Source organism: Microchirus variegatus (genome assembly GCF_963457635.1).
Source record: "Microchirus variegatus genome assembly, chromosome: 10".
NCBI lineage: Eukaryota > Metazoa > Chordata > Actinopteri > Pleuronectiformes > Soleidae > Microchirus > Microchirus variegatus.
In genome coordinates, this window is record NC_139811.1 from 9,686,946 (window position 1) to 9,711,582 (window position 24,637).

A 24,637-nucleotide genomic window follows, 5' to 3' on the forward strand; every position below is an offset into this window, starting at 1 on the left:
AACTCGCGGGGTTGTTGTTGATGTTGTTGTTGGTTTTTGGGACAGTTGACCCTTCTCTTCCTGAACTTATGTGTTTATGTGAGGACGCGCGGCGGCGGTGGGACATCCGGAATGGGGAAACCCGCAGGAGGGTAAGAAGCTCGCTTGGATGGTAGATAGAGCGCGAGCGCACCGACGCGTTGCGCGCGCGCGCACGGCCCACGCACGAGATGGACCTGAAGAAGAGCAAATATGGAAGGTAAACATCATTTGATCATCATATTTTTTCCTGTTTGACAGATCTGGGAACGTTATACATTTGTGTGTGTGTGTGTGTGGGTGTGTGTGTGTGTGTGTGTGTGTGGTAGACAGTTGATATTTTTTATATATGTATATGTATATGTATATGTATATGTATATGTATATATATGTATATGTATATGTATATATATGTATATATAGTGGAAAGTCTTACATTCACATGCTCCATTTTGACATAACAGAAGTGAATTTTATCATAAAAAATAAATAAATAAAATAACATATATAAATGTCAGAAACAATATGATAAATTTAATCAAAATGTGTTCACAATTAAGCGATAAAAGTTGTATTATATATATATGTAATGTTTTGAATCAACACCAGTCCTTTCCATACATATCAGATATTAATGATTTTAATTAAAAACTAGCCCTTAAAAAAGGCCAGATTTTTGTCATGCTGCACCTTCATTTTATGGTCTAAAAAAACTCTCATTAAATTAATTATTTTCAATATACTTCATGCAAAGTGGATTATTTTTGGTTGGATGTATGTGAAAGATAAGCAGAAATATTAGTTTATATGCATTAATATATATTTTTTTTTGCAATGTCATATTTCATAAAATACTCACGTTAACACACCTAGAGCACCAAAATGTGCTCATAAAGGCTCAAGCTATAAAAATTGTGAAAATGATATTTTTTATTTATTTTCTATGTATTTTAACATTAATCAATTAAAAAAACAAAAAGAAACGTTTTTAACCACTAAATTGGCAGATTTTTGTCATGATGCCTCAAAAATAGCAATTTCAATGGGTTTCAATGAGGAGATTTTTGATGCGTAGGTGTGATAGTGTGAGCATTTTACTTAACGTGGTTTACAATATAGACCAAAAATAGGAAAATACGTGAAAACGTTTTTAGAAAATACACAACTTGGCATACATTTTGCAAATATTCCAGAAATTAAAAGCCCAAAACACACAAATGTTCCTAGGTGTGTTGTGTATGAAAAGTTGTCATTATTGCATTGTGTAGTAGAGTCGTCCATATATTGATGACTCCTCATGTGGTAACTGTACCTGTAACACAGTAAATATCGCAAAATAAACGTCTTATCTTAAAAAAATAAGATAATCTTATCTTTCGCAGTCTTGCAGTCTGTCAAAAAAAAACTTTTAAGAACCACATCTGCTTCTTTTGTCCATATTCCTTCCTTTAGTAGTCAACCTTCTCTTACAGTGAGTGTGTGTGTGCGATAGAGAGCTATATACACACAAATCATTTTCATATCAGACAGGATCATGTTCAACAAGCAGTCCCGCTCGTGTGATGCAGCTGAGGGTGTGTGGAAACGTGTCGCCAAAACAAAAGACAAGCGGTCGTATTGTTGTTGGATCAACGCCCCCGAAAGTGTCAGAGAGACTAATACATGGAGCCGATGACAGTGATGCGTAAATATAGTAAATATAGCGAGAAAGAGACGCAGCAGCAACAACAAACAGTCGAGTGTTATGAATAAACATTTAGACGCGTTTAAGCCAAAAAGAAAGCAGAGATGATGAAGTATCTGTCAGAAAGGTCTGGAGGGAGGTGCGTTTGAGCTCACCTGATAAGCTTGTGGAGGTGCAGGTACAAATATGTGTGTGTGTGTGTAAACTGTGTATGTGTGTGTGTGTGTGTGTGGTGATAGTCGTGAGAACTCAGAGTTGGATTCCCTGAGGAGATGAACTCGATCTTTGCTGGAAAAAGGAAATAGTCCTGCACGGAGTTACACACACACACACACATGGGTTTTCACAATTTAAGAGGACATTGAGTTCATTCCCTTGAGACTTACTCTAACCTTAACCATAATTTACTACTGGCCTAATCCTAATCCTAAACCTGACCCTAACCTTAACTTAACCCCTGACCTCAGTCTAACTTTAAAAACCTTAAAATGTAGTCATTTGCGTCGTCATTTAAGTCCCCATTATGGGACTGTGTAAACTTTCAGATTCAGGTCCTCACAACATATGGAATACCAGGTACACACACACACACTCACACACACATTCCTATACTACTTTGTACTATGCACACTATCTAAAACCAGGATCCTGTGGTTCTGATCCTCTTAGATGCAACCGATCCTATTAATGTATGGAATGTGCTGTAAAGGGCTTTTATATGTTCACGCGAACTAAAATTGCTTTGTACACACACGCACACTCACACACACACACACACGTTAGGAAAAAGAAGTGTGTTGACGGACAGAATTGAAAAAAAGAGAGAATATTGTGCTGCTGCTGATGATAACAGTGTCCTCTCTGATCACAGCCTGTGAATCCCTTTCAGCTCAGTGCACACGCGCACACACGCACACACATTAATGTGAACACGCGCACACACACATTAATGTGCACATGCACGCGCGCGCACACACACACGCAGGTTTCTGTCATAACAGATTAGAGGACATCACAGTGCCACATTCAGGTCCATTGATAGTCCTACAATACCACAACAGTACTCAGAATACTGTTCTCTTGTGACGCAATGTGGGGCTCCAGGGGGAAGAAAGAGGAACGAGGGAACAGTGGCCATGCAAAAATGTGTTTTGAATAAAAAGATGTTTGTTTTTGATATACCATAATGTTAGTTTAAAAAAAGAGAGCCAGGACAAGTGGAGATAATGTGTGTGTGTGTGTGTCTGTTACCTCTTTAGGACCTTTCCTCAGTAGTCTTCTTCACAGAGACCAAAATCTGGTCCCAGTGAGGGAGAACCTCACTTTTGAGGAAAGGGTTAACTGATCGTGGTTAAAGTTAGGACACGCCAAGAGAGATTTTAACTCCTAAATTGGCAAGTTGTTGTTGGCAAAAATAGTGATTTCAATGGGTTTCAATGAGGACATCTTTGGCCGTAGGTGTGTTAGTGTGAGTATTTTAGTTAACGTGGTTTATATAATAGACTAAAAATAAAACTTAGCACAATGTGCCTAGGTGTGTTTTAAAAGTTGTCATTATTGCATGTTAACGTTTTGCTAAGGCTGTGCAAATGAATGGAAGGGAAAGATGTGTCCCTAAGAAGAATAGGTGTCAAAGCAGACTCACAACAGGAAAACACACTGCCATTCCTGTTGTGAGGGTTGTGGTACACACACACACACACACACACACACACACACACACACACACACACACACACACACACACACACACACACACACACACACACACACACACACACACACACACACGGTCAGTTTTACACCTTTAGAGTAAGAAATGTCCATTTTGAGAAGGTATTACATGGAGAGGCTGCTTTAAGCTGATACAGACTTTGATGAAGACGATTTCGAGTTTGGAGTCATTGAAAAAGTTTGTGTGACAATACAATCTCCCCCCCCTCTCCCCGTCCCAGTTTTCCTGTTTTCATGCAGGCCTGTGTGTTTTCACACCCTCTGCTCCATGAACTATAAACTGACTATTCTGTGCAGGGTTATCTGTCCGGACATACACACTATTGTGGGAGAGAAAGACCACAAGGGCTGCTTTTTAGATATAAATAGATATGCTGAATGTCGTATATATGTATATATATGTATATATGCATATATATATATATATCCTGTTTGTCCTTCTGTGGCACCAGTAGTCTCGGCGCGGTCTGTTTTTTTTGGTAATTTGAATAAATGTAAATTAGTGAGGGAGTTAGATGCCACTGATGTGAAACATTAACAGGTTTATATAACTAGGTAACGACGGCATTGATGATCTAAATGAGGCCTTTTCATTGTTCTCACAGCCCATTATTTTCATAAATAATGTTTACACAGAAACTGAGAGGCCACAACTCACAATGTTATGCACTGTTTGTTCTCATGTTACTGTTCTAAGCTCAAAAAAGGAAGTAAATATTCACAAATATGTACGTGAACATACTCTATCCTTCATTGATTTGTTCATCTTCTACAGTTTTATCCTCCACATGAGGGTCTGTCCTATCTCATATTGACTGAGAGTCCAGTTTGAGGCTGATATGACATAGATATGACACGGTCCAGCATCTGGGATGGACTCTTTGCATCGCATGATTGGATTGGCTGATTCTCGTGCCGCCCCCTTGACAAGTTAAACCGAGGACACACCAGAGGAAGAGCTGTAGATAGATATGTAATGATAAAATACAAATAAAAAAAGACATTAAATGTACTAATAAAGTCCTAAAAACAAATCAGCAGAAGAATGCGATTATCTAAACAGATTAAAATATGAATAAAAGCGAAAAACTTCAAGGATTAAATGAAAAGGCAAACACTGTGTTCTGCCCTCAGGTCTTCAGGAAGTCTGTTCCACAGTCATGGATCATAAAATGTCTCACTGTGGGTCTGAGATTTAACTTTTGGAATCTGTAAAAGGTGAATACCAGGAGACCTCAGGGTTCTCCAGGACTGATCACTTAAAACTGCAAAGATATGATAAGAAGAACCAAATATACCTTTAAGATTGTTGTCATTGTTGTGCTTTCTTTGTGGTCCTCATCAACAAACATGCAGCAGAATTTTGTCATGACTGAAGTTGACATTTTGGGGAAGACCAGAAATGCAATAATTTATTCTACACCCTTAGAAACAAGGGTTCCAAAAGTGTCCTTCTACAAGGGCTGAGGTTCTACCTTGAACCATTTGCTTCTGAAAAACCCTTTCCCGAAGAAAGGGTTTTTCAAGGGTTCAAGTAACACTAACGGTTCCAGTAAGAACCATTTTGATCCAGGTGGAACCTTTATAGCCTAAAAGGGTTCTCCTATGAGGACAAGCCAAACCTTGTATAAGAGATAAAAAACAATGGTTATGTGAATTAAAAATAGCTAATTCACTTCTGGTTTTAAATCCTTCTGCTAAATTACCTTCTTTTCTGTCGCCTCTAATTTCCTAACATGATACACTCTTAGAAATAAAAGTCCTAAGTAGAACCATATAAGGTTATTCGGCTTGTCCTCATAGGAAAACCCTAGGTAGAGCCTTTTGATAAAGGTTCCACCTGGGACCCTTTTGGAGGGTTCCACCAAGAACGGGAAAGGGTTTTTCAGAAGCAAATGGTTCCTGCTGGAACCTCAGCCCTTGTAGAAGGACCCTTTTGGAACCTTATTTCTAAAAGTGTAGGATTAGGCCAGTAGTAATTATGGTTCAGGTAGTGTGTGTGTGTGTGCGCGTACATGTCTTAAATAAGTTGTGTGGACCAATTCCAAATCTATCTTTGTGAGGACATTTTGTCAACACAACTTTAACGGGTCTTTTGAGGGTTTATACCTGGTTTTAGGGTTAGGGTAAGCGTATGAGGGTTAGGGTTGGGGTTAGGGTTAGGCATTTAGTTGTGATGGTTAAGGTTTGAGTAAGGGGCTAAGGAATGCATTATGTCTATGAGGGTCTTCACAAAGAATGTGAAACCAATGTGTGTGTGTGTGTGTGTGTGTGTGTCAGACACATTTTGATTCAAAACCCTTTGTGAGGACATTCTGGCTGGTCTGCATAACATTAAAGGGCCTTTTAAGGGTTAGGTTAAAGGTTGTAATGGTTAAGGTAAGAGTCCTAAATAAAAATTTATAGGTACGTGTGTGTGTGTGTGTGTGTGTGTGTGTGTGTGTGTGTGTGTGTGTGTGTGTGTGTGTGTGTGTGATGGTCATTCTTGGGGATTTGCGGGTCTCTAATCCAGATCACATTGTCTAAATGTTTCGCATGCCTCGTTACTGTGGAAAATGTCTCCGTTGCCATGGTCACCACTGATGTCACTGTCTGTGCTACACCTCTGAAGTCCAACCAGCATCTTTCACTACCATCTTTTGTTATATATATATATATATGTATATATTCTGAGCTACTGTGCGTGTGTGTGTGCGTAAGTGCATGTGTGTGTGTGTGTGGCTATTCAATCAACAGTAAATCTCTAAATCCCTCTGCAGCGCTTACAGGGATAAACACATCTGGAGATGTTATGAAAGCACATTTTATACATTGAGATGAACACACACACACACACACACACACACACACACACACACACACACACACACACAGACACACACACACACACACACACACACACACACACACACACACACACACACACAGACACACACAGTAGTTTGAATGCAGCCTCTCACACAGGGGCCACAGGTGTGACTGTGTGTCAGTGAGCTGTGTTATTCAATTACGCATTCAGGCCAGCTGCAGTTGTTGCAACACTCAGTTCATTTTGTACAATAGAAAAATTGAGCTACAACACAAGGAAGTGTGCAAGTGTGTAAGAAAGTGCTTTTCAAGGGTTCTTGGTAACACTAATGGTTCCAGTAAGAGCCATTTGATCCAGAGAACCCTTTAAAACCTGAATAAAGGGTTTTAAAAGGGTTCTTGGTGGAACCCTCCAAAAGGGTTTTATTTTTATACAGGTTCTACCTGGAGCCAAAAAGGGTTCTCCTATGAGGACAAGCCGAAGAACCTTATATGGTTCTACTTAGCACTTTTATTTCTAAGAGTGTAATCCTAACCTCAACATAACCTTAAAACATATCCTTAAAATACCTTAAAATGTAGTAATTTATATTGTGGGGACTTGCTTTTTGTCCCCACAAGGTAGACAAGTCCCCATAATGTGACTTAGGTCCCTACAACATTAGTAACACACACACACATGCACGCACGCACGCACGCACGCACGCAAGCACGCACATACACTCACTTGCCCTTCATGGCTTCAGCACACAGTATTTTATTAACACATAAAGCCCAGATTTAAAAACACATTTTCCCTTTGTTTCCTCTCTCTCAGGTTCATGAACTGCAGAGTGCCAGCCAGTAAGAGATACCAGCCCACTGACTATGAACATGCTGCAAACTGTGCCACACATGGAGTGAGTCAAACAAACACACACACACACACACACACACACACACACACACACACACACACACACACACACACACACACACACACACACACACACACACACACACACACACACACACACACACACACACACACACACACACACACACACACACACACACACACACACACACACACACACACACACACAGACTGTGTTCACTATGTTTAGTCACTTTTCAAAGGGAAAAAAAAAGATGGCGAGGATTGCGAGGAACGAAACATGGGATGGTGAAGGCTTTTTGGCTGCACTGGCGGAGCCAGCGGCACTACTGTAATCTGCGATTCATCCTGTAGCATTCTCTAATCTGCTGTAATCCCTGTGCACTATTGCCTCTGGGAGCAAAGCAGAATGAATGACACACACACACACAGAGAGAAAACATGGCCATAATGACTGTAAAGCTTCCAATCAGACACACTAGTGTGCGAGTGAGAGTGGTATGAAATGACTGACACCACATTTATATGTGTAACAAAAAAGACAAACTACTAACTCTAATCCAACCTAACCAGTTTTGGTGAGGTCAGCAGAGTCATTACTCAAACCTAGAGCAGGATGCTGCTTTGTTTAACTTTAACAATTAACCAATTAACTATTTATAAAGTACGCCGCCTACAATATTACATGCATTATTGAAATGGATGTAGTGGTTAAAATTTCAAATGCTTGTAGCACAGTGAGGAAATATGAAAGCAGTAATATGAAACTGCGTTTTTTTTTTGTATGTGTGTGTGTGTTTATTTATTTGTTTAATCCTCTCTAGTTGTGGATCCTCCCCAGTCTGGTGGGCGGCTCGCTGCTCTACTTTTCCTCTCTGGACCAATGGCATCGCGTTGCTGCTTGGCTCTACGGGAGCGGACTCTCGGGCCTGTTCATCACCTCTACGCTGTTTCACACTGCTGCATGGAAAATTAGCCACCTCCGGTGTGTGTGTGTGTGTGTGTGTGTGTTTGTAGTGTTACTCATGTTCACATGCTAGGTCTGTTTATACATTCTGGTGATAATCACATACACTACCGTTCAAAGGTTTGGGGTCACCTATACAACTTTTTTGGTGTTTTCCATTAAAAGTCACACTTTTATTCATCAAAAGAGTTGCAAAATTATTAGAAAATATAGTCAAGACATTGACAAGACTGGAAATAATAACTTGCACAAGGGTTTTCTAATCATCCAATAGCCTTCTAACGCGATTAGCAAACACAATGTACCATTAGAACACTGGAAATGGGCCTCTATACACCTATGTACATATTCCATTAAAAACCAGACGTTTGCAGCTAGAATAGTCGTTTAACACATTAACAATGTATAGAGTGTATTTCTGATTCATTTAAAGGTGCATTATGTAATAAATCTAAAGCAACTGGCCATAAAATCCTCCTAATATGTCACAGAGACTCAGGAATAATGTTCATATAACAAACTGAACTCACCAACAACAGTACAGACAAAATATTTGCATTAAAAAAAATATTTTGCAGACTGCAAATCATGTTTATGTTTTGAAATCATGTTTTGGCATGTGGCGCCACCTACTGCCGTCTACCAATCATTGCAGTCAGTAGAGTCTCAGCTACCGAGCAACTACGGGTTGCCAGTTACGTCAGAAAACGAAACCTAAAAGACCTCGGTATTTTGAGTTTGAATGTAGTAACTGTTTTTTGCCACATTCTTACATATGGCACCTTTAATGTTATATTCTTTGAAAAAAAGTGCTTTTTTTCTTCAAAAATAAGGACTTTTCTAAGTGACCCCAAACTTTTGAACAGGTATTGTAGGTGAAGACAGGGAGACAGGGAGGTTGTAGGTTATAGAGGTCAGGGGATTAAAGCTGTAGCATTGCTTCTAAAACACGTGCTATCTATACCATCAATAAATAAAGTGTTGTCGCCCTCGCGTTGTAGTCAGTATCAACAAAGCTGTCCTCACGCTGATCCCTCCACCACTTTTCTAGCAGTGTGTGTGTGTTTTCATGGAGAAGCTTTGGTTTTCTGGATGCGAAGTGGAATTTGGTGGCTTAATATCCTCCATAGACTATTTTAATTCGACATTAGTAGTAGATTAAAGGTCCAGTTTGTAAGAATATGTGGCATCGAACAACCTTACCTTTTCCAAAGTGTCAGGCATCGACGTGGCCTTCGCATACGAGCAAAGCTGATAACATCGTCCTTTTCCTCTGTTTCTGCAGGACGGTAGAGGAGCGTTTCCACATGTGTGACAGAATGGCCATCTACTTCTTCATCGCTGCTTCCTATTCACCCTGGTGAGACCGTGCGATCGCAGCCAAATAAAATGTATTATTTTTTTCCCCGTTCTCGACAAAGAACAAAGGTTATAATTATTGATTTTGACGCGTGCCGTGTTTCACCAGGTTGATGCTGAGAGAGCTGGGGCCCTGGACGTGCCATATGCGCTGGTTAATCTGGGTCATGGCATGTATAGGATCCATGTATGTCTTCTTTTTCCATGAGAGGTAACACAGTCTCTTCTTCTTCTGTCTCATTGACCCCCCCCCCCCCACTCGCGTGTCCCCCGTCAAATCCAGCTAACCTGAAACCAAACTCTCGTCCTCAAGTTTTTACAGCAAACAACCGACTGCCCTTTGAAGCAGAAACTATGTTAGAAAAACTGTGCGGCATTATTTATTTACGTCTCACTTTTCTACCTGCCAGGCACAAGCTGGTGGAGTTGTTGGGATATGTCACGATGGGAGCTGTTCCTGCTTTGGTCATCCTGTCCATGGTGAGAAAACATCACAAATAAATGTGTTTGCCTGTCTGCTGTAGGAATTATAATTTAAGTTACCATTAAAAAGTGTCATCTTTTCACAAACACTGAGTCTGGATAGTTTATAATATCTCACCAGACTTACCACAGAAATCCAGTGCACTCAATTGATGAATCCTGATAACTTTGATGACCCTTGACCTTTTAAGCTAGCACCACCATGATGTCCGTGTTTGTGGATTAAAGCCGCTGTAGCATGGAAAGAAAAGAGTAAAAAGAACAGTGTGTTAGTCTCTCAGGGACCATTTAAACATTGGGAATCGGTGATTAAAGAAAATGATAATTCCAGGGAAGCTCAGCTTCCACGACAGTTAACCATTTTTTTAATTTGTCCACATACACAGTGAATAAAAACACGATAAAAGCATTTCAGATTTACATAATAATCACATTTCCATGCTCTAGTTGTTCTTTTGCAGAATTTATAAGAGTGAAATGAAAGCTTCCCACTGTTTTTCAGCAACCGCCATTGGGCTACACTGTCAGTTAACCAAGCCTATTTATTATTTTAATGAATAATTTATTTCTCCTAAGATAAGATGATTTACTGAAGCATTTAGGCTCTATAGACCGAAACAGGACAAAAGAAACCCACCTTCAAACTTTTGGAATTAAAGAAATACTCAAATCAGACCCGATTCTCTCTTAAATTATTGGGTTCTTCCGGTGCTTTTACAGGTGGAGCGTGCAGGTGTGTGCGAACTGGCAGTGGGCGGCGTCTTCTATGTGGTGGGCGTGGTCTTCTTTAAGAGCGACGGCCTCGTCCCGTTTGCCCACGCCATCTGGCATCTCTTTGTGGCAGTGGGAGCAGGCGTTCACTACTACGCTATCTGGAGGTACCTGTACTTACCCGGGCAGCTGCTGCAGACGGCGAGGTGACTCGCAAGTGACATTCACGGCTGATCATCAGATCGCTGTATTTTGACAACAGCTGAACCTGTTGTTTGAGAAAACACTGTGGGAGATGGTGCTGAGATGATCTGACATCAGCACCGACTCAGGATCACATGCATCGATCTATAAATATATATATACACACACATATCAGTGGGCTAAGTTTGTGCAGGAATATGATTCTAATTTTACCGTGTAAAATGAGTTATTATCACAAGCTAACCACGTGAAGGCCAATCTAGAGAAGATACATGGACGTTTTATTAAGTTATAGGTGTGGTATGGAGGTCCATCTTGATGTTTCACTCATTCTTTATGATCAAATAAGTCATGAAAACATAAAATATGAATATTTGAACATACGAAATAGTTATAGGAACGACCTAAAACTACAAATGTATGACTTGTGACAGCAAAAAGCCACCAGAGGGTGGTGATAATGATAGTGTAGCTCACAGATCTGTGAAGGTCGTCAGCCATCCAGGTGAAAGTCATCTTCAGGAGTTAGTTGAATCCAAGAGGTTTCTTCAATTCTGTCTGAAACTTGTGCAAGAATCCAGGTATTTGGCCTCTGTAGTAGATATATATTTATATATGGAAGAACATGGGGGACAAAAGAGACAATAAATCTTAATCAGGATTAATAAGATTTATTCCTGCAGCCGCTGCAGTGACCTTATGCAACTCCCAGAAGAAAAGCAAAAAGTGGATTTTCCCAAATGTCAGACTAATCCTTCTCAGTTGCATCTCTGTAAGTGAACTGACAACACAACAGTCTCTGCGACAACTCCACAGATATACCTACCTTTCCATTATCTACCATACCTGATATGCCAAAACATTCCCTCGTAGTGGTGATAAGAGACAAATGTAAACAAGGAGAATTCAGCGTCACCGTTGCAGTAATTCCACTTCTATAGATATTTTTGCACATCCTTAAAATATTTAAATAAACAGCCAGCCTCATTTTTTTTTTATAGTTTAAGGCCAGTATGTTGCATGTTTCTCTGAGGATTTGAAATTCAATCCAAAGAGAGACTGCAACTGAAACCCCAACATCTTTTTGGTTGCTTTATTTAAGAGTTCTAAAAATTGATTGTAATTCATTACAAGAAGTCCAATCTGAGATTATCATTAAACTAATCTGGGTCAAGTCTGTATGCACTGATTATTGTTTTAGTAAGAATATGTTTATTTGAATGAATGCACCTTTCTATTAATTATTGTCTGAATTAACAAACGGGGACTGAATATATGTCAAAAATATTAGCAAATTTTCCACTATTTTTATATTTCTTCAATCACTGTACAAATCACACTTTTAAGTCTTCCTTAATATAGTTAAACAAATCAGATTTAACTGTGTACTTACTCAGGAAGTGAGCGTGTCATTCTTAGAATCAGATGATCTATTTTTTTTTGAAAATTGTATGTCTGTGACATCACTGTATTAATAAAGAGACTCTAATAAAGAGACTGCGTGTCTTTCTGTGCATGCTACAAAAGCTTCGTGGCATCACGTTTCAGTCAAATACGATCATTTATTTACAAATGCAATATGCAAAATCAATATGTTGTGCAATGTGCAAGTGAGCGTGTGTGTTTCACTGTGTGTGCGTGAGGCTGGTGAGGGTCCGTAGCTGAAAAGGCATCGACAAGTTGGTGTCCCGGTGCCACTGTGGCGTGGTGACGTGTGCCGGTGGGGTCAGGACACTCTGAGCCACGCCGGGAGTCTTTAGGAGTGACCACAACTCCTCCCCTCGCGTTACTATGGCAACTAGATCTTCCTCATCCGAGCACCATGCAACCGATCCTCCTCTGGTTACTGTTCTCAGCTTTGAGAGGAAGAGAGACACCCTGCAATAGACAAAAAACATCACATATGCCACAATTAATAATTGTGTATTCATGTATTGTCATGATATGTGTGCTTTTTGGTCACCTGGGAATGAGGTCATGTGACCGCGACGCCAGTTTAGCAAGAGCACTCATCAGAGTGGTGATGACTCTCGGGGCAGGGCAGGCTGCGCCAGGCGGCGGGGAAGATGACGTAATCTCAAACAGCACGGCCTCCAACGTCTCGAAACAGGAAGTGATGAGCTTCACGGAGCAGCGGGAGTCGCATGACACGGAGAGGTATTCACCCAGCGACCACACCTGAGAGCCGAATGGGTGAAATGTTATTTCATATTCGAACATCAGCAATTTTTACCTCACACACTTAGAAAGCTGTATTACCACATGCGTGTAGATTTCTTCCTTGCTGTAGACATTGGACGTGGTTCCAGCGAACTCCAGCAGCTCGTGAGACTGGTTCACGACCAGAGAGGGGTGGAGCTTGCACAACCTCAGCAGGTGGCAACTGAACACTCTGCAGAAACATACACAGAGATTGGGAGGTGTGAGTGAGGATATGTGGAAATTAAAAAGCAGAGGAATGCTGAAGCTCCACCCTGCATGTACAGTTGTACCTGTGTATCTCCTTGATGTATGTAGGCAGTTTAAGGAGGAGGCTGCTTCTCTCCAGCATCACCAGCATCAAATGAGCTAAAAGGCTCTCATCGGCTACCTATAAACAAGATACACACATATACATATCTACATCTGTATACACACACATAAATGCTATATATGATATATATATGCACAGAAGTAACAATTTTTCACCTTTAAGACCATGTTGAAGAAAATGTGCAACAGCACGGGGACAGTCTGTGCACATTGAACAACCCTTGGCCAATCAGCTGCCTCAGATAGCAGCTCATGGAGCACGCTCAGTCTGTCGATTGTGTCACCTGGGACAGAGAACTGTGTAATGATTTCAAATTTTTTTTAAACATACACCACTGTAGCATGACATTGAGTTTTAATTGCTACAGCTATGTTGTTTCATTACCTGATCCTGCTTCAGTTCGAAGTAGGTAGAGGAAAAGCCCTCTGAAGGCAGGGTTTCGAAATGCATCCAATGACATAAGGCCACGGCCACTTGGTTCAGAGATAGGCGAGCAAGTTGACCTGCAAAACACATACACACACACGTGTTTACAATAGATATAAATGTACTTAAATCACATCAGGGTGGTTACACACACCTAAGCTGCAGGACCAGTGTGGCAGACAAACAGGGCAGGTCCAGCAGTGTGTGAAGCAGCTCCACTGCAGTTTCAACGCTCACCAGAGAGGGCAGTAGATCTACAAAGTCATCCACCACAGCTGGGCTGTCCCATGCTAAGAACTGTAGACACAGAAAGTGTGAGCATAAGCATGGTCTACTCCAAACTGTTAAAATAAATGCATCTCTGTGATGTTGACCTTCAGCAGGTTTGGGAACGAGCGGGTGTATTGAGGAACTCGGAGCGGCAGGTTCTCAAGGTTCAGCCGTAGGAAGCGTAGAAGCTCGTGGGCCAGAAAGGGGTCGTTGAACAGCTCGGCTGGAAACTGGCTGAACACCAGCTTCCACACGCTGTCACAATCCACGGCTGCCATTTCACCTTTAACAAGTTTGAGGACACATTTTAAAAAGGAAAAATACAAAGAACTGTATGTGTAAGTACTCAAACATGCATTATTGTTACTATATGGTACTCTATACATACCATGGTTGAGGTAGAACTGTGCTATGGGCAGCAGCACTCTGGCAAACGTCAGGTCCGAGCTGAGCCGACCAAAGAGAGCCTTAACACATGGGAAGGTCCGGTAGACCAGTGAGGTGTCCTCTACACACACACAGTCCAGGATACACACTGCCTCCACCAAACACTGGGAAAAAGACAAATACAATCAGGGCAACAGTATAATATCTGGTTTACTGTGTGCTTTGTTTTTGCTCCCCCCCCCCCCCCCCCCCCGTCTATTATGCTTCTTCAACAATTTTGACTTAATAGCTTTGGAATAATTTGAAAGACTAGAAATTTCTCCTCAAACTTCATCCCGATTCTTCTGAACAATAATTCTAAACCTAATGGAGTGTTCATCATTGCCAATGTACTGAAAGACAGATAAAGATCATAAAGATGATAAAGATCTAAAGGCAGAATTGTTAATTAGACACGGACTCACCGCTTTCTGCAGCTCGGTGTCTGTTCTTTTGTGAGCCTCTGAGACAAAAACAAGAAGAAACATTGTAATGTTAACATAATGTAAAATAAATGTCTGTTATATTCAAACAACTGTCAAATGAGTTGACACAACGCTGTTTAAGCTGATCAGGTCCACACAACTTTGGGTTTAGATGGGATAAAATGCTTCTTGCCCAGCTTTACATACACATGGGTTATTTATTTGTAGTCAATATTTACACCTGCATAAGTTACTTTTCTCCTCGTCACTCACTGCGATCGCTCTGTTCGATGAGACGGAGGCAGTACTGGAACGCCTTCTCCCTCACGCGCTCCTTCGGTGGTAGCAGTCGGCTCGAGGAGGACGTTGCCGAAACCATGGATACCACCGAGCTGTCCATCTCTGACCGGTCATCTGCAACACGAGCGGAACAGAAGAACATCATTACATGGTAGTATTATGTATTAGTATATTATTAGTATTATGCTTGATCGGACCAGGTTGTGGCTTTTCTGCGTGAGTTTGCAAGTATTATAGGTTATAGGTCTAAATTATTCAGGATGGAGATATGCATGTATGTATATACGGTCAGGTCCATAAATATTGGGACATCAACACAATTCTCGGTGTAGGAATTACAACACTCTATTGTGTGCCTCATACTTTTTAAGGAACTAAAAGTAATGGGACAATTGACTGAAAAGCTATTTCATGGACAGATATGGGCTATTCCCTTGTCATGTCATCTTCAATTAAGCAGGTGAAAGAGTTCTGGAGTTGATTCCAGAAGTGACATTTGATATCAGTTTTCCCTAAACTGATGTGGTAGTGATAAAAACACCCATAATGTGGGATTGCAGAGGGATGGTTTTAACTTTTAAAAGGTCATACTGTACATTCAACAGGTTTGTTTGGGCTAGAGGGCACACATAACACATTCAGTGAGTTAAACAGTGACTGATTTAAAAGAACCTGCTGTTGATGTTCAGATGAGAGACTGTTCAGGATCATCATGTTCACCAAAAATATATCAAAAATTAAAAAGGAAGTGAACAATTCAAGACACTTTCCATTGCAATCCAATCAGTGCAACCGTATCATGATGAGCCATTTCATGAATAATTAAAGCACATTTTCATACAAAGTACAAATTATTAGATCAAATTTGGATTAAAGAATCACAAACATCCAATCGAGGAAGTCAAACAGGAAACGGAGTCACAAGAAGAAGAATGTGCTCTGACCACATGCAGCACGCACTATGTTAAGTATTCGTAACATCCTACTTTTGATAGTGGTTGCTGTTTGAACGGCTTTTTAGTCATTCACCACAGTGATTCATCCACTCATTCATGTTCACAAAGTCATCAGAAGTGTGGTTAAAGACACCAGTGAAAGTCACACGTCAGGACTTCTGGTTAGAGATCATTTGTTGAATCAAATGTTATTGTGAGTTATGATCATATCTGAGATTGTGAGTTGACCTGTGTCGTCCCGGAGTTAAAAAAAAAAAAAAAAAAGAAGACGTAGGAGGTAGAGCTTCTTGAACGTGTGCATGCAGGGAAAGTCCACGGACTCATATATCTTACCATTAGAAAAGGAGTGGGAGTGGGAGAGAGAGAAGCTGAGCTGTAACCTGTTTGCTGGAGATGATGAAAGCAGAATTCAGGTCATGTGACATGAATGGTATAAATTAATTAATGCCATAGTGGCTGATTCTTTGAAGCTGATGTATATTCTCTGGCCATGACATAAAGTAATGAGCCTCTCTCGCATAGGAAGGTGGAATGTTGTGGTGGTTGTGCTGAGTCCATACCAGCATCAGTTACGGTGACGCCACTGGGAACAGAGTGGTAGGTGAGAAGCCAATGGCGCAGCATAGAAAAGGAGAAAACGTTCATCCACTGATCCTCAGTGAAGCCTTGGCCCACACATAGCACTGTGAAGAAATCTCCAGATACTGTCCCGTCCAGCTCTGCTATAGGCACCGGCTGATATACAATAACAAACAATAAATATGACAGTTGCAAACTTTACTTTGAAGGCTGGTGTTGTTGAAATGTGAGTGTAAAATTACTTACCTGACGTGACCTTGGACCTGTGAAGAATCCTCCTGACGAAGCTCCAACTCCTTGTGTGATGCTCGCATAACGCAGCCAATCAACAAGCTTTTTACTCAAAAGGGTCACATGATCTGTAAGAAGACAGGAGGAGGAGATGGTGTAAAAATGTAAAAAGGATAGAAATAACTAACCAGAATAACTAGACCAATTATTAGCCGTTTTTGTTTGTTACCTTCAGTGAGGCACTCTGGGCTGTGTGTGAGGACGGCATTGACAATTGGCAGTGAGTGTGTAAGTGAATGATTTGGACATTCTGACTGACGGCTCTCCAGACTACGAATGAGCTGAGTGCATAGAGATGACAGATCGGCCCTGGATCCAGCCTGTAGGAGTCAAAAGGCGTGAACGTTGTGTTTAGATAATGAGCTCAGACATGAAAATAGACGTTCCTTTCAGATTTGTCATAAACCCATTTAGATTAATCTTTTGACAAAATTAGAGTTGTGAAAAAACACAAAACAAGTAACCACTTATTTGAAATATATATATATATATATATATATATATATATATATATATATATATATATATATATATATATATATATATATATATATATATATATATATATATATATAAAAATTAGGTTGAATCAGTCACCTGTGACAGCAGCAGGGCAGCAGAGTGACTGTTGTCCTGGTTGTAGTTCAATTCCTGACCAGAGAGGGGCAGTGTCTCTCTGAGCACAGCTGAGCTGAGCACCTGAAGCTGCTCCACCGGTGAAGAGAGGAGAGATAAAAGTCTTCTCTGCAGCTCTGTGGGCAACCTTTGTTCAGACAAGACATAAAACAAAGGTCTGTACTAGGACAGAGGGCATATGCATAAAAGCGCACACTGGATTTTAAATCTGTGCCAACTACACAAAGAGGTAATAGATACATATATTTTTTTTTATAAGTGCACTGATATTTCAGGATGTGTCGTTTGATTGTTTGGTCATTATTAATCTGTTGAGAGCTTTTCGAAAGATGTTGAATCAGGAGCAGCTGATGAAATCCAGAACATTTGCACAAATCTACAAACAACTGATTCATCACCTCTGGATAACGACGCCCTGGAATAATGAGAACACATTTTGACAGCTTTTGAGAGCTCTTCTTTGTGAAGCTGACAGCCATTAGAGTCTGGAGAAGGAGAAGAAGGGAGTTGAGACAGGAGTTGGATAATGAGGCAGGGAGAATCTGTCAAGAGCTAGGGCTGAGGGAAGCAAGGTGTTAATGAATCAGCAAGTCTCATAGATGTATATTTAACAGAGCATGACTATACAGTAATCGTTCATCCATGTGGTGTTGGGAGGGGAGGTGCAGGCTGGAGCTCTTACGTTCGGGTGTATTTGGTGGCAGATAGGATGAGGTGCAGCCTCTGCAGCGAGTCAATCGTCTCATGACCAAACTCCTTCGCTTGGAGCAGCTTCACTAATCTGCTGTAAAACTTCTGCAGCTCTGACTCCTGGATCTCTCTATAACACACACACACACACAAGCTAGCTCAGAATATATATGACAAAAGATGCCAATGAAAGCTAATTTGAAATCAGTGGTGACCATAGCAACGTAGACATTTTCCACAGTAACGAGGCATGCAAAAATGTAGACAATGTGATGTGGATTAGAGAGAAGGTCGGCTCGGCTGCTCTTTTTAAAGACACTGCATTGACCTCCATTCATTTGGATAGCCTAAATAAAGCTTTATTCCTAACCTTAACCCTAACCAGCTAATGCCGAACCATAATTTCAATTAAAATCTTAGCCCTAAACTTAACCACATCTTCAGGAATTAAATTCTGCCCAGGTTTTGGTCTCCATGAGGACTACTGGTCCTGACAAGGTAATAATAACCTTTCAACGATATTGTTGAACACAATGAGGCATATTTAGAATTAGTGATTATATAATAATCTACTACTACTCCTATTGTTTTAATCAAAATGAGCAGTCTTCCGAGGTGGAGAAAAGTACATTTAAAGCGCTGAAACTGTTGATATTTAAAAAATATTCTATAACTATGACAAAGCGTAGTGCCATTAAACTCACCTCACACCTCAATGGTACCCTGTACATTGAATATCTGTCCAACTTTACTTACATTATACTCCACCAACCTTTTGATCTTTTATCGATTAAAACGTCAATTTAAGTCTAACGAAAGCAAAGGTCGCTCTTTTCTACACTACTTAACAATGAACGCTTTGACATTTTAAAGAGTAAATACAGTCACGAGCGTAAAAACACATCAAATGAGATACCGATACCTGGTTGATATTACGTTCCTTCAGGACTACATTAAATAAACACAAATAACGCACTGTACGGATTTGGTAAGCTAGCTGACTCAGCCCAGTTAGCACAGCACAATAAAATGTTGCGTAAACGCGTTTAAAAAAACTAAAGACGCGAAGTGTGACAGACAACCCGACGTTTTCTTACCTCGCTTGTTTGATTAAACTTTCTGAACCGTGGGAGTACATTTTTAGATAAGAAGCTCCCACTGGTCTGAAGCGGAAGGTAAACAGTCCGGTCTTCAATTACGTACTGACTGGAAATCACATGACATGACTTCAGTTCCGCTTTCGCGACAGGGAAAGTTATGAAGGAGCACCGTCTGAGTTTCTCACGAAATATGAGTGTAGAAATAAATTATGTCACATATATGTTTTATATCTCACATTAGACTCACCCAAACCTTTATCCACAGACTGTATTTCCTTCATTACACGAGGACCAAAGTGTAACAGCAAACTATTTTATAGCAGATATCTGGCTGTTAAATCAATATCAGAAAAAACAGCTGCATCTAGTTTGGAGTTAATTGTCATGTGGCCTAATGTGCAGGCTGGTACACTGGTACACTCGTGGAGCAGAGTCTTTATTCAGATTGTTTAAATTTAACACCTCTACATTTCCTGTCATAATTTTTTTTGTCGCAGTAAAACCAGAAGCATTTATGCACAGCGTGTCTCCTACACTGTTAGAAATAAAAGTGCTAAGTAGAACCATACGAGGTTCTTCGGCTTGTCCTCATAGGAGAACCCTTTTTTGGCCTGAATCCCCTTTGGAGTGTTCCACCAAGAACCCTTTTAAAACCTTTTATTCAGGAAAGGGGTTTTAAAGGGTTCTCTGGATCAAAATGGTTCTTACTGGAACCATTAGTGTTACCAAGAACCCTTGAAAAACAAATGGTTCGAGGTAGAAACTTAGCCTTTGTAGAAGAACCCTTATTTCTAAGAGTGTACCACTGAGCGACCATGGCTCAACCCTAACTCATAGTCATAGTCTACAAAAGTCATTTTCTGGTAAGATACTTGTACTTTTACTCAAGTATCCCTTTAAGATACTTTATACAAGACTGATAACAGCATCCTTTTGATACACTTTAAGAAATAAAAGTGCTAAGTAGAACCATATAAGGTTCTTCGGCTTGTCCTCATAGGAGAACCCTTTTTGGCTTCAGGTAAAACCTTTATAAAAGGTTCTACCTGAAGCCAAAAAGGGTTCTGCCTCTTTTGGAGGGTTCCACCAAGAACCCCTTTAAAACCCTTAATTCAGGAAAGGGGTTTTAAAGGGTTCTCTGGATCAAAATGGTTCTTACTGGAACCATTAGTGTTACCAAGAACCCTTTCTTCTGGAAAGAGTTTTTCAGAAGCAAATGGCTCCAGGTAGAACCTAAACCCTTGTAGAAGAACACTTTTAGAGTGTCCTTCATGTCAAAAAAATTATGTTGTTGAAAAACCCCTTTCCTGAATAAAGGTTTTTAAAAGGGTTCGATGATGTAAAAACGGACGCAATAATGTCGTCTATACTTGACTGTGTGAAGTCATCACAATAAATCACAGGGATTTACACAAATTATAGAGCGAGTTTTAATGTTGTGGCTTATTTGTTTAATCGTTACACGATCATGGACCATTGAAAACTTCACTCCTACAAGCAGCCCTCGCACTGACCTGTACATGAGCAGATCTTAATCGATCTACATGCCCACATACATTTTATTTTGACGTTGTGTTGTCTTTATGTTATATTGTGTTGTCTTATGCACCAAAAGCATCTGCCAAATGCCCTAAATGTAAATGTAAATGTAAATGTAAATGTAAATGTAAATGTAAATGTAAATGTAAATGTAAATGTTAATGTAAAATACCACAGCACATTCCTCATATGTTTATTAGTAATACAATTAATTAAAAAAATTGCAATAAAATTGTTTCTGATTCAGATTTTTACTTATTCTACTCATGAAGGTATGAAAAACAAATGAAGATTAAAAACAGTTATTGATTTGAATGTTGTGGTTGATTAATGCATGTGAAAGCTGTATGGAGTATTTTTTTGTAGTTGTAAGAGCATCTTATATAGGGCACTACAACTACTTAAGGGCATTTTTTAAAATTATATTATTTTATTATATTATTAGTATTTCTATAATTTGAGTCAATCAATGTTTGCATGTGATGTCACACTCACAGCAGAGCAGTCAGAGGAGGTTGTTTCACTCCCTCACAGCAAACTTGTTATTTCCATCCGACTTCATTCTGCCCGCCTCCTCTCTCTCTTTCTCTCTTTCTCTCTCTCTCTCTCTCTCTCTCTGTCTCTCTGTCTCTCTCTCTCAGTGTCAGAACCTCGGGTTTAGTGCAGTGGATGAATGGAGACAACCTGAGCCTCTGAGCGGAAGAAACAACAGGTTTCGTGGTTCACAACAACAACACAAAGGATATATTTTTTTTTTTAAAAATACAACGAAACACAAACCGGCTTCACCACGTCAAGTGCGACTCTTTCGCCGCGTCTCAGGAGGCAGGTAAACATCTAACCTCTAATCTTAATACCCCTGCACACACACACACACACACACACACACACACACACACACACACACACACACACACACACACACACACGTCTGTCAGGCTTCAGGGAATGAAGAATGAAACTTGTGAGAAGGAAAAAACTTTTAAAACTATTTTGGGTGGAAAAAGTGAGACGTGCGCGCGTCAGGGTGTCGCGCGCTGCGTCCCGTCGAGAAGAGTATTATGATTTAAAAAAAAAAAACAACAACAACAAAACAGACACAGAGTCACAGACATTCTGAGAAACGGCTGCATGTCTGTCCAACAACTTACTCCATAAGAGTCGTGGAGAGAATATCAGTTAATATGGAGGATATGTCGGGTGTTAATCCCTTCATTTGGATTAAGATGAAGAACTTAATCCAAGGCAGTAATCTTCACTGATATGTAATAGAAACCATCTTGTGTTTTGTGTTCACAGTTTATTTAATTATGTGTGTGTGTTCTTGTATTTGTGGCTCTGTGAGGACCAGACATTAAACCATACAAAGTGAGGACATTTTTGACTGGTTAATACCTGGTTTTAGGGTTAAAGTTAGAACTGGGTTTAGATTGTGTTTACGTCTGCACACGTCTGTCACAGGAATGCATTAACCCTAGAACACTATCGCTCAAATTCATCACTAACGCCTGGTGATTTTTAGCCCGAGATAATAAATACACCCAATAAAAAGTACTTGTCATCAAAATATATCAAAACATGACAAATTTGAGTAGTGTTCTTTTATTTTAAACTGTGTCATGTCTAACAAAATGAAAGAAAAGCATCATGAGGGGACAATATAAAAATGCTCCAAAATGACTGGAAAATTAGAAATTTGGGAACAACAAATCTGTAAAAAAAATGAAAATAAAAAAATAATGAAGACGAAAACTTGGTTTTCATGAAAATCAGGTGAAACAGTTGGGTGAAAACCACCCGGCAATGGTGTGTTAGGGTTAAATCTATGAGGGTGCAGACTGCAGTTTGTGTGTGTGTGTGTTCGTCTTGGCTCATACATGAAGACATTTCTCGGTGTGGTAACACAATAGCTCAGCTCCTGTCATCCCTGGCACATGATCTGGGTTTATCCACATGTTTGGGATTCCAGTAGCAGGTGCACAGGCAAGACAATGGGATCCAGTGAGTTTGGGAGAATCAGGAAGATGCAGGAACGACATGAGCAGTATACGGTACACACATCGCATACATTCAGCTAACCGTGGCAATGAATGAGGATTAATGGTTGATGCGCATGAAGTAAACTTGGTTTTAAATGTTAAAGTAGTTAGAAAGTGCAACACGAGAAGGCATTTTTGGAAGTTAAAGCCACAAATGGACATAGATGGAAAAAGGAAAACCATTCAAACGTGTGAGAAAGAAACAAAACAAGTACAATAATCCTCCATCACAGGGCCGCAGTGAGACAAACAACCATCCCCTCTCCTATTTTCCTGAATGACAGTGCAGTATCAACATGTTAATTGCATCTTTATACTTTATAATTATTAATAAGTAGATATTATTCCAGTAATCCCATGTCATTTCTTAAGTAATATCCGGGTAATGAGAGTTACTATAGACTACCATCATAGTTATACCTTCATTTGATCAAAATTAGAAATTATTATATAAGTTTTTAGGTTTATTGCCTTTATTTGCAAAATACCAGGCAATTAACCTCATTTAACCAGAGATGGGATCACGATGGTCTGATCCTGTAGAAATGACACAAAAAACATACACCGTCCAAAAAACATATGAAAGAAAGGGTTCTCATACAAAGGCTGAGGTTCTACCTACAACCATTTGTTTTTCATGGGTTCTTGGTAACACTAATGGTTCCAGTAAGAACCATTTTGATCCAGAGAACCCTTTAAAACCCCTTTCCTGAATGAAGGGTTTTAAAAGGGTTCTTGGTGGAACACTCCAAAAGGGATTCAGGCCAAAAAAGGGTAACATATGAAAGAAATTAAATAAATAAGCGTCAAGATTCATACAATTCTTAGATGGTTCATGTGCAAGAATCCTGGCTGAGATATTGAATTACTGGAGAACATCGTCTCAGAGACTCTGGTATATTTAGCTGTAAGTGGGCAGTCAAGTATTCCTTTATGTAAATGTGTTTTACTTCCACGATCGTAGGAGGATTAGGTTTCATTCAATTAATACTAACCGTTTTTTCCTTCCTCTTTGACCGTACAATCACCACATTATTGTGACCGCGCTGTAACGTAAAGCTCTACTGAAAGGGTTAAAGTGGTTCGTTGAAGCCTCGTTCACAGAAATATTCAAATGGTAGCTACATGTGGACAGAGGCCAGAGACAGAGCCTGTGATATCAAATTCCTATAAGCTTCGGCTTTTCTGCCGCACAATGGAGCCTTTATGACGGGGTCGTTACACCTGAACCAATCATATCTGCCCATCAGAGAGTGCTGTCAGCCAATCACAGTCCAGCACACTGACAGGAGCCTGGACGAAGGACTTACAGTATGTCATCGATTGAGCTTCATGTCTTGCACAAGGACTTCGCATTACTTGAGTTTGTGTGAAGTTTAAAGGTTAAACTTCTGATTTAGTGAAAGACATGAAGACCGTTAGTTATTTATTATATTACGTGGCTGTATTTGGACAGGTTTTCTTTATATGATCCTACTATAGCAGTCATTCCCTGGGCTTCGCTCCGAAATAATAATCACGTTGTGTCAGTCAGTGTAAAAGGATGTGATTTTTTTTTTTTTTTTTTTTTAAACTGTTGTCG

General features: G+C 40.0%; 2 protein-coding genes across 2 annotated transcripts; one reads left to right on the forward strand and one right to left on the reverse strand.

Annotated features, from left to right (window-relative positions):
* Positions 1–68: 68 nt before the first annotated feature.
* Positions 69–10,851, forward strand: mmd2a (monocyte to macrophage differentiation-associated 2a; the record flags this gene model as incomplete). The annotated part of the gene is given in 9 exon segments (XM_083896373.1): positions 69–77; positions 83–199; positions 201–238; positions 7,062–7,143; positions 7,946–8,106; positions 9,374–9,448; positions 9,557–9,658; positions 9,858–9,927; positions 10,651–10,851. Coding segments are annotated over 9 exon segments (855 nt in total).
* Positions 10,852–12,461: 1,610 nt separating this feature from the next.
* ap5z1 (adaptor related protein complex 5 subunit zeta 1) lies at positions 12,462–19,520 on the reverse strand. The gene is made up of 18 exons (XM_083895780.1): positions 19,475–19,520; positions 18,370–18,507; positions 17,649–17,814; positions 17,221–17,371; positions 17,007–17,119; positions 16,742–16,916; positions 16,515–16,568; positions 15,199–15,339; positions 14,926–14,963; positions 14,463–14,625; positions 14,179–14,357; positions 13,959–14,101; positions 13,763–13,881; positions 13,534–13,661; positions 13,338–13,435; positions 13,105–13,237; positions 12,809–13,023; positions 12,462–12,723 (listed from the first exon to the last, which is right to left on the reverse strand). Exons 1-18 carry the CDS (start codon positions 19,513–19,515, stop codon positions 12,471–12,473), a joined length of 2,448 nt encoding a protein of 815 aa, XP_083751906.1. The 5' UTR covers positions 19,516–19,520; the 3' UTR covers positions 12,462–12,470.
* Between the last annotated feature and the right edge of the window lie 5,117 nt (positions 19,521–24,637).

Bases quoted from the DNA above. Each gene is read 5' to 3' on its own strand.
- ap5z1 (XM_083895780.1), bottom strand. From the start codon at position 19,515: ATGTACTCCCACGGTTCAGAAAGTTTAATCAAACAAGCGAG. The intron at 14,964-15,198 runs GTGAGTGACGAG...TTTTTGTCTCAG, and splicing joins CATCGAACAGAGCGATCGCA to AGGCTCACAAAAGAACAGAC. The intron at 13,662-13,762 runs GTAATGAAACAA...TCTCTGTCCCAG, and splicing joins TCGAACTGAAGCAGGATCAG to GTGACACAATCGACAGACTG.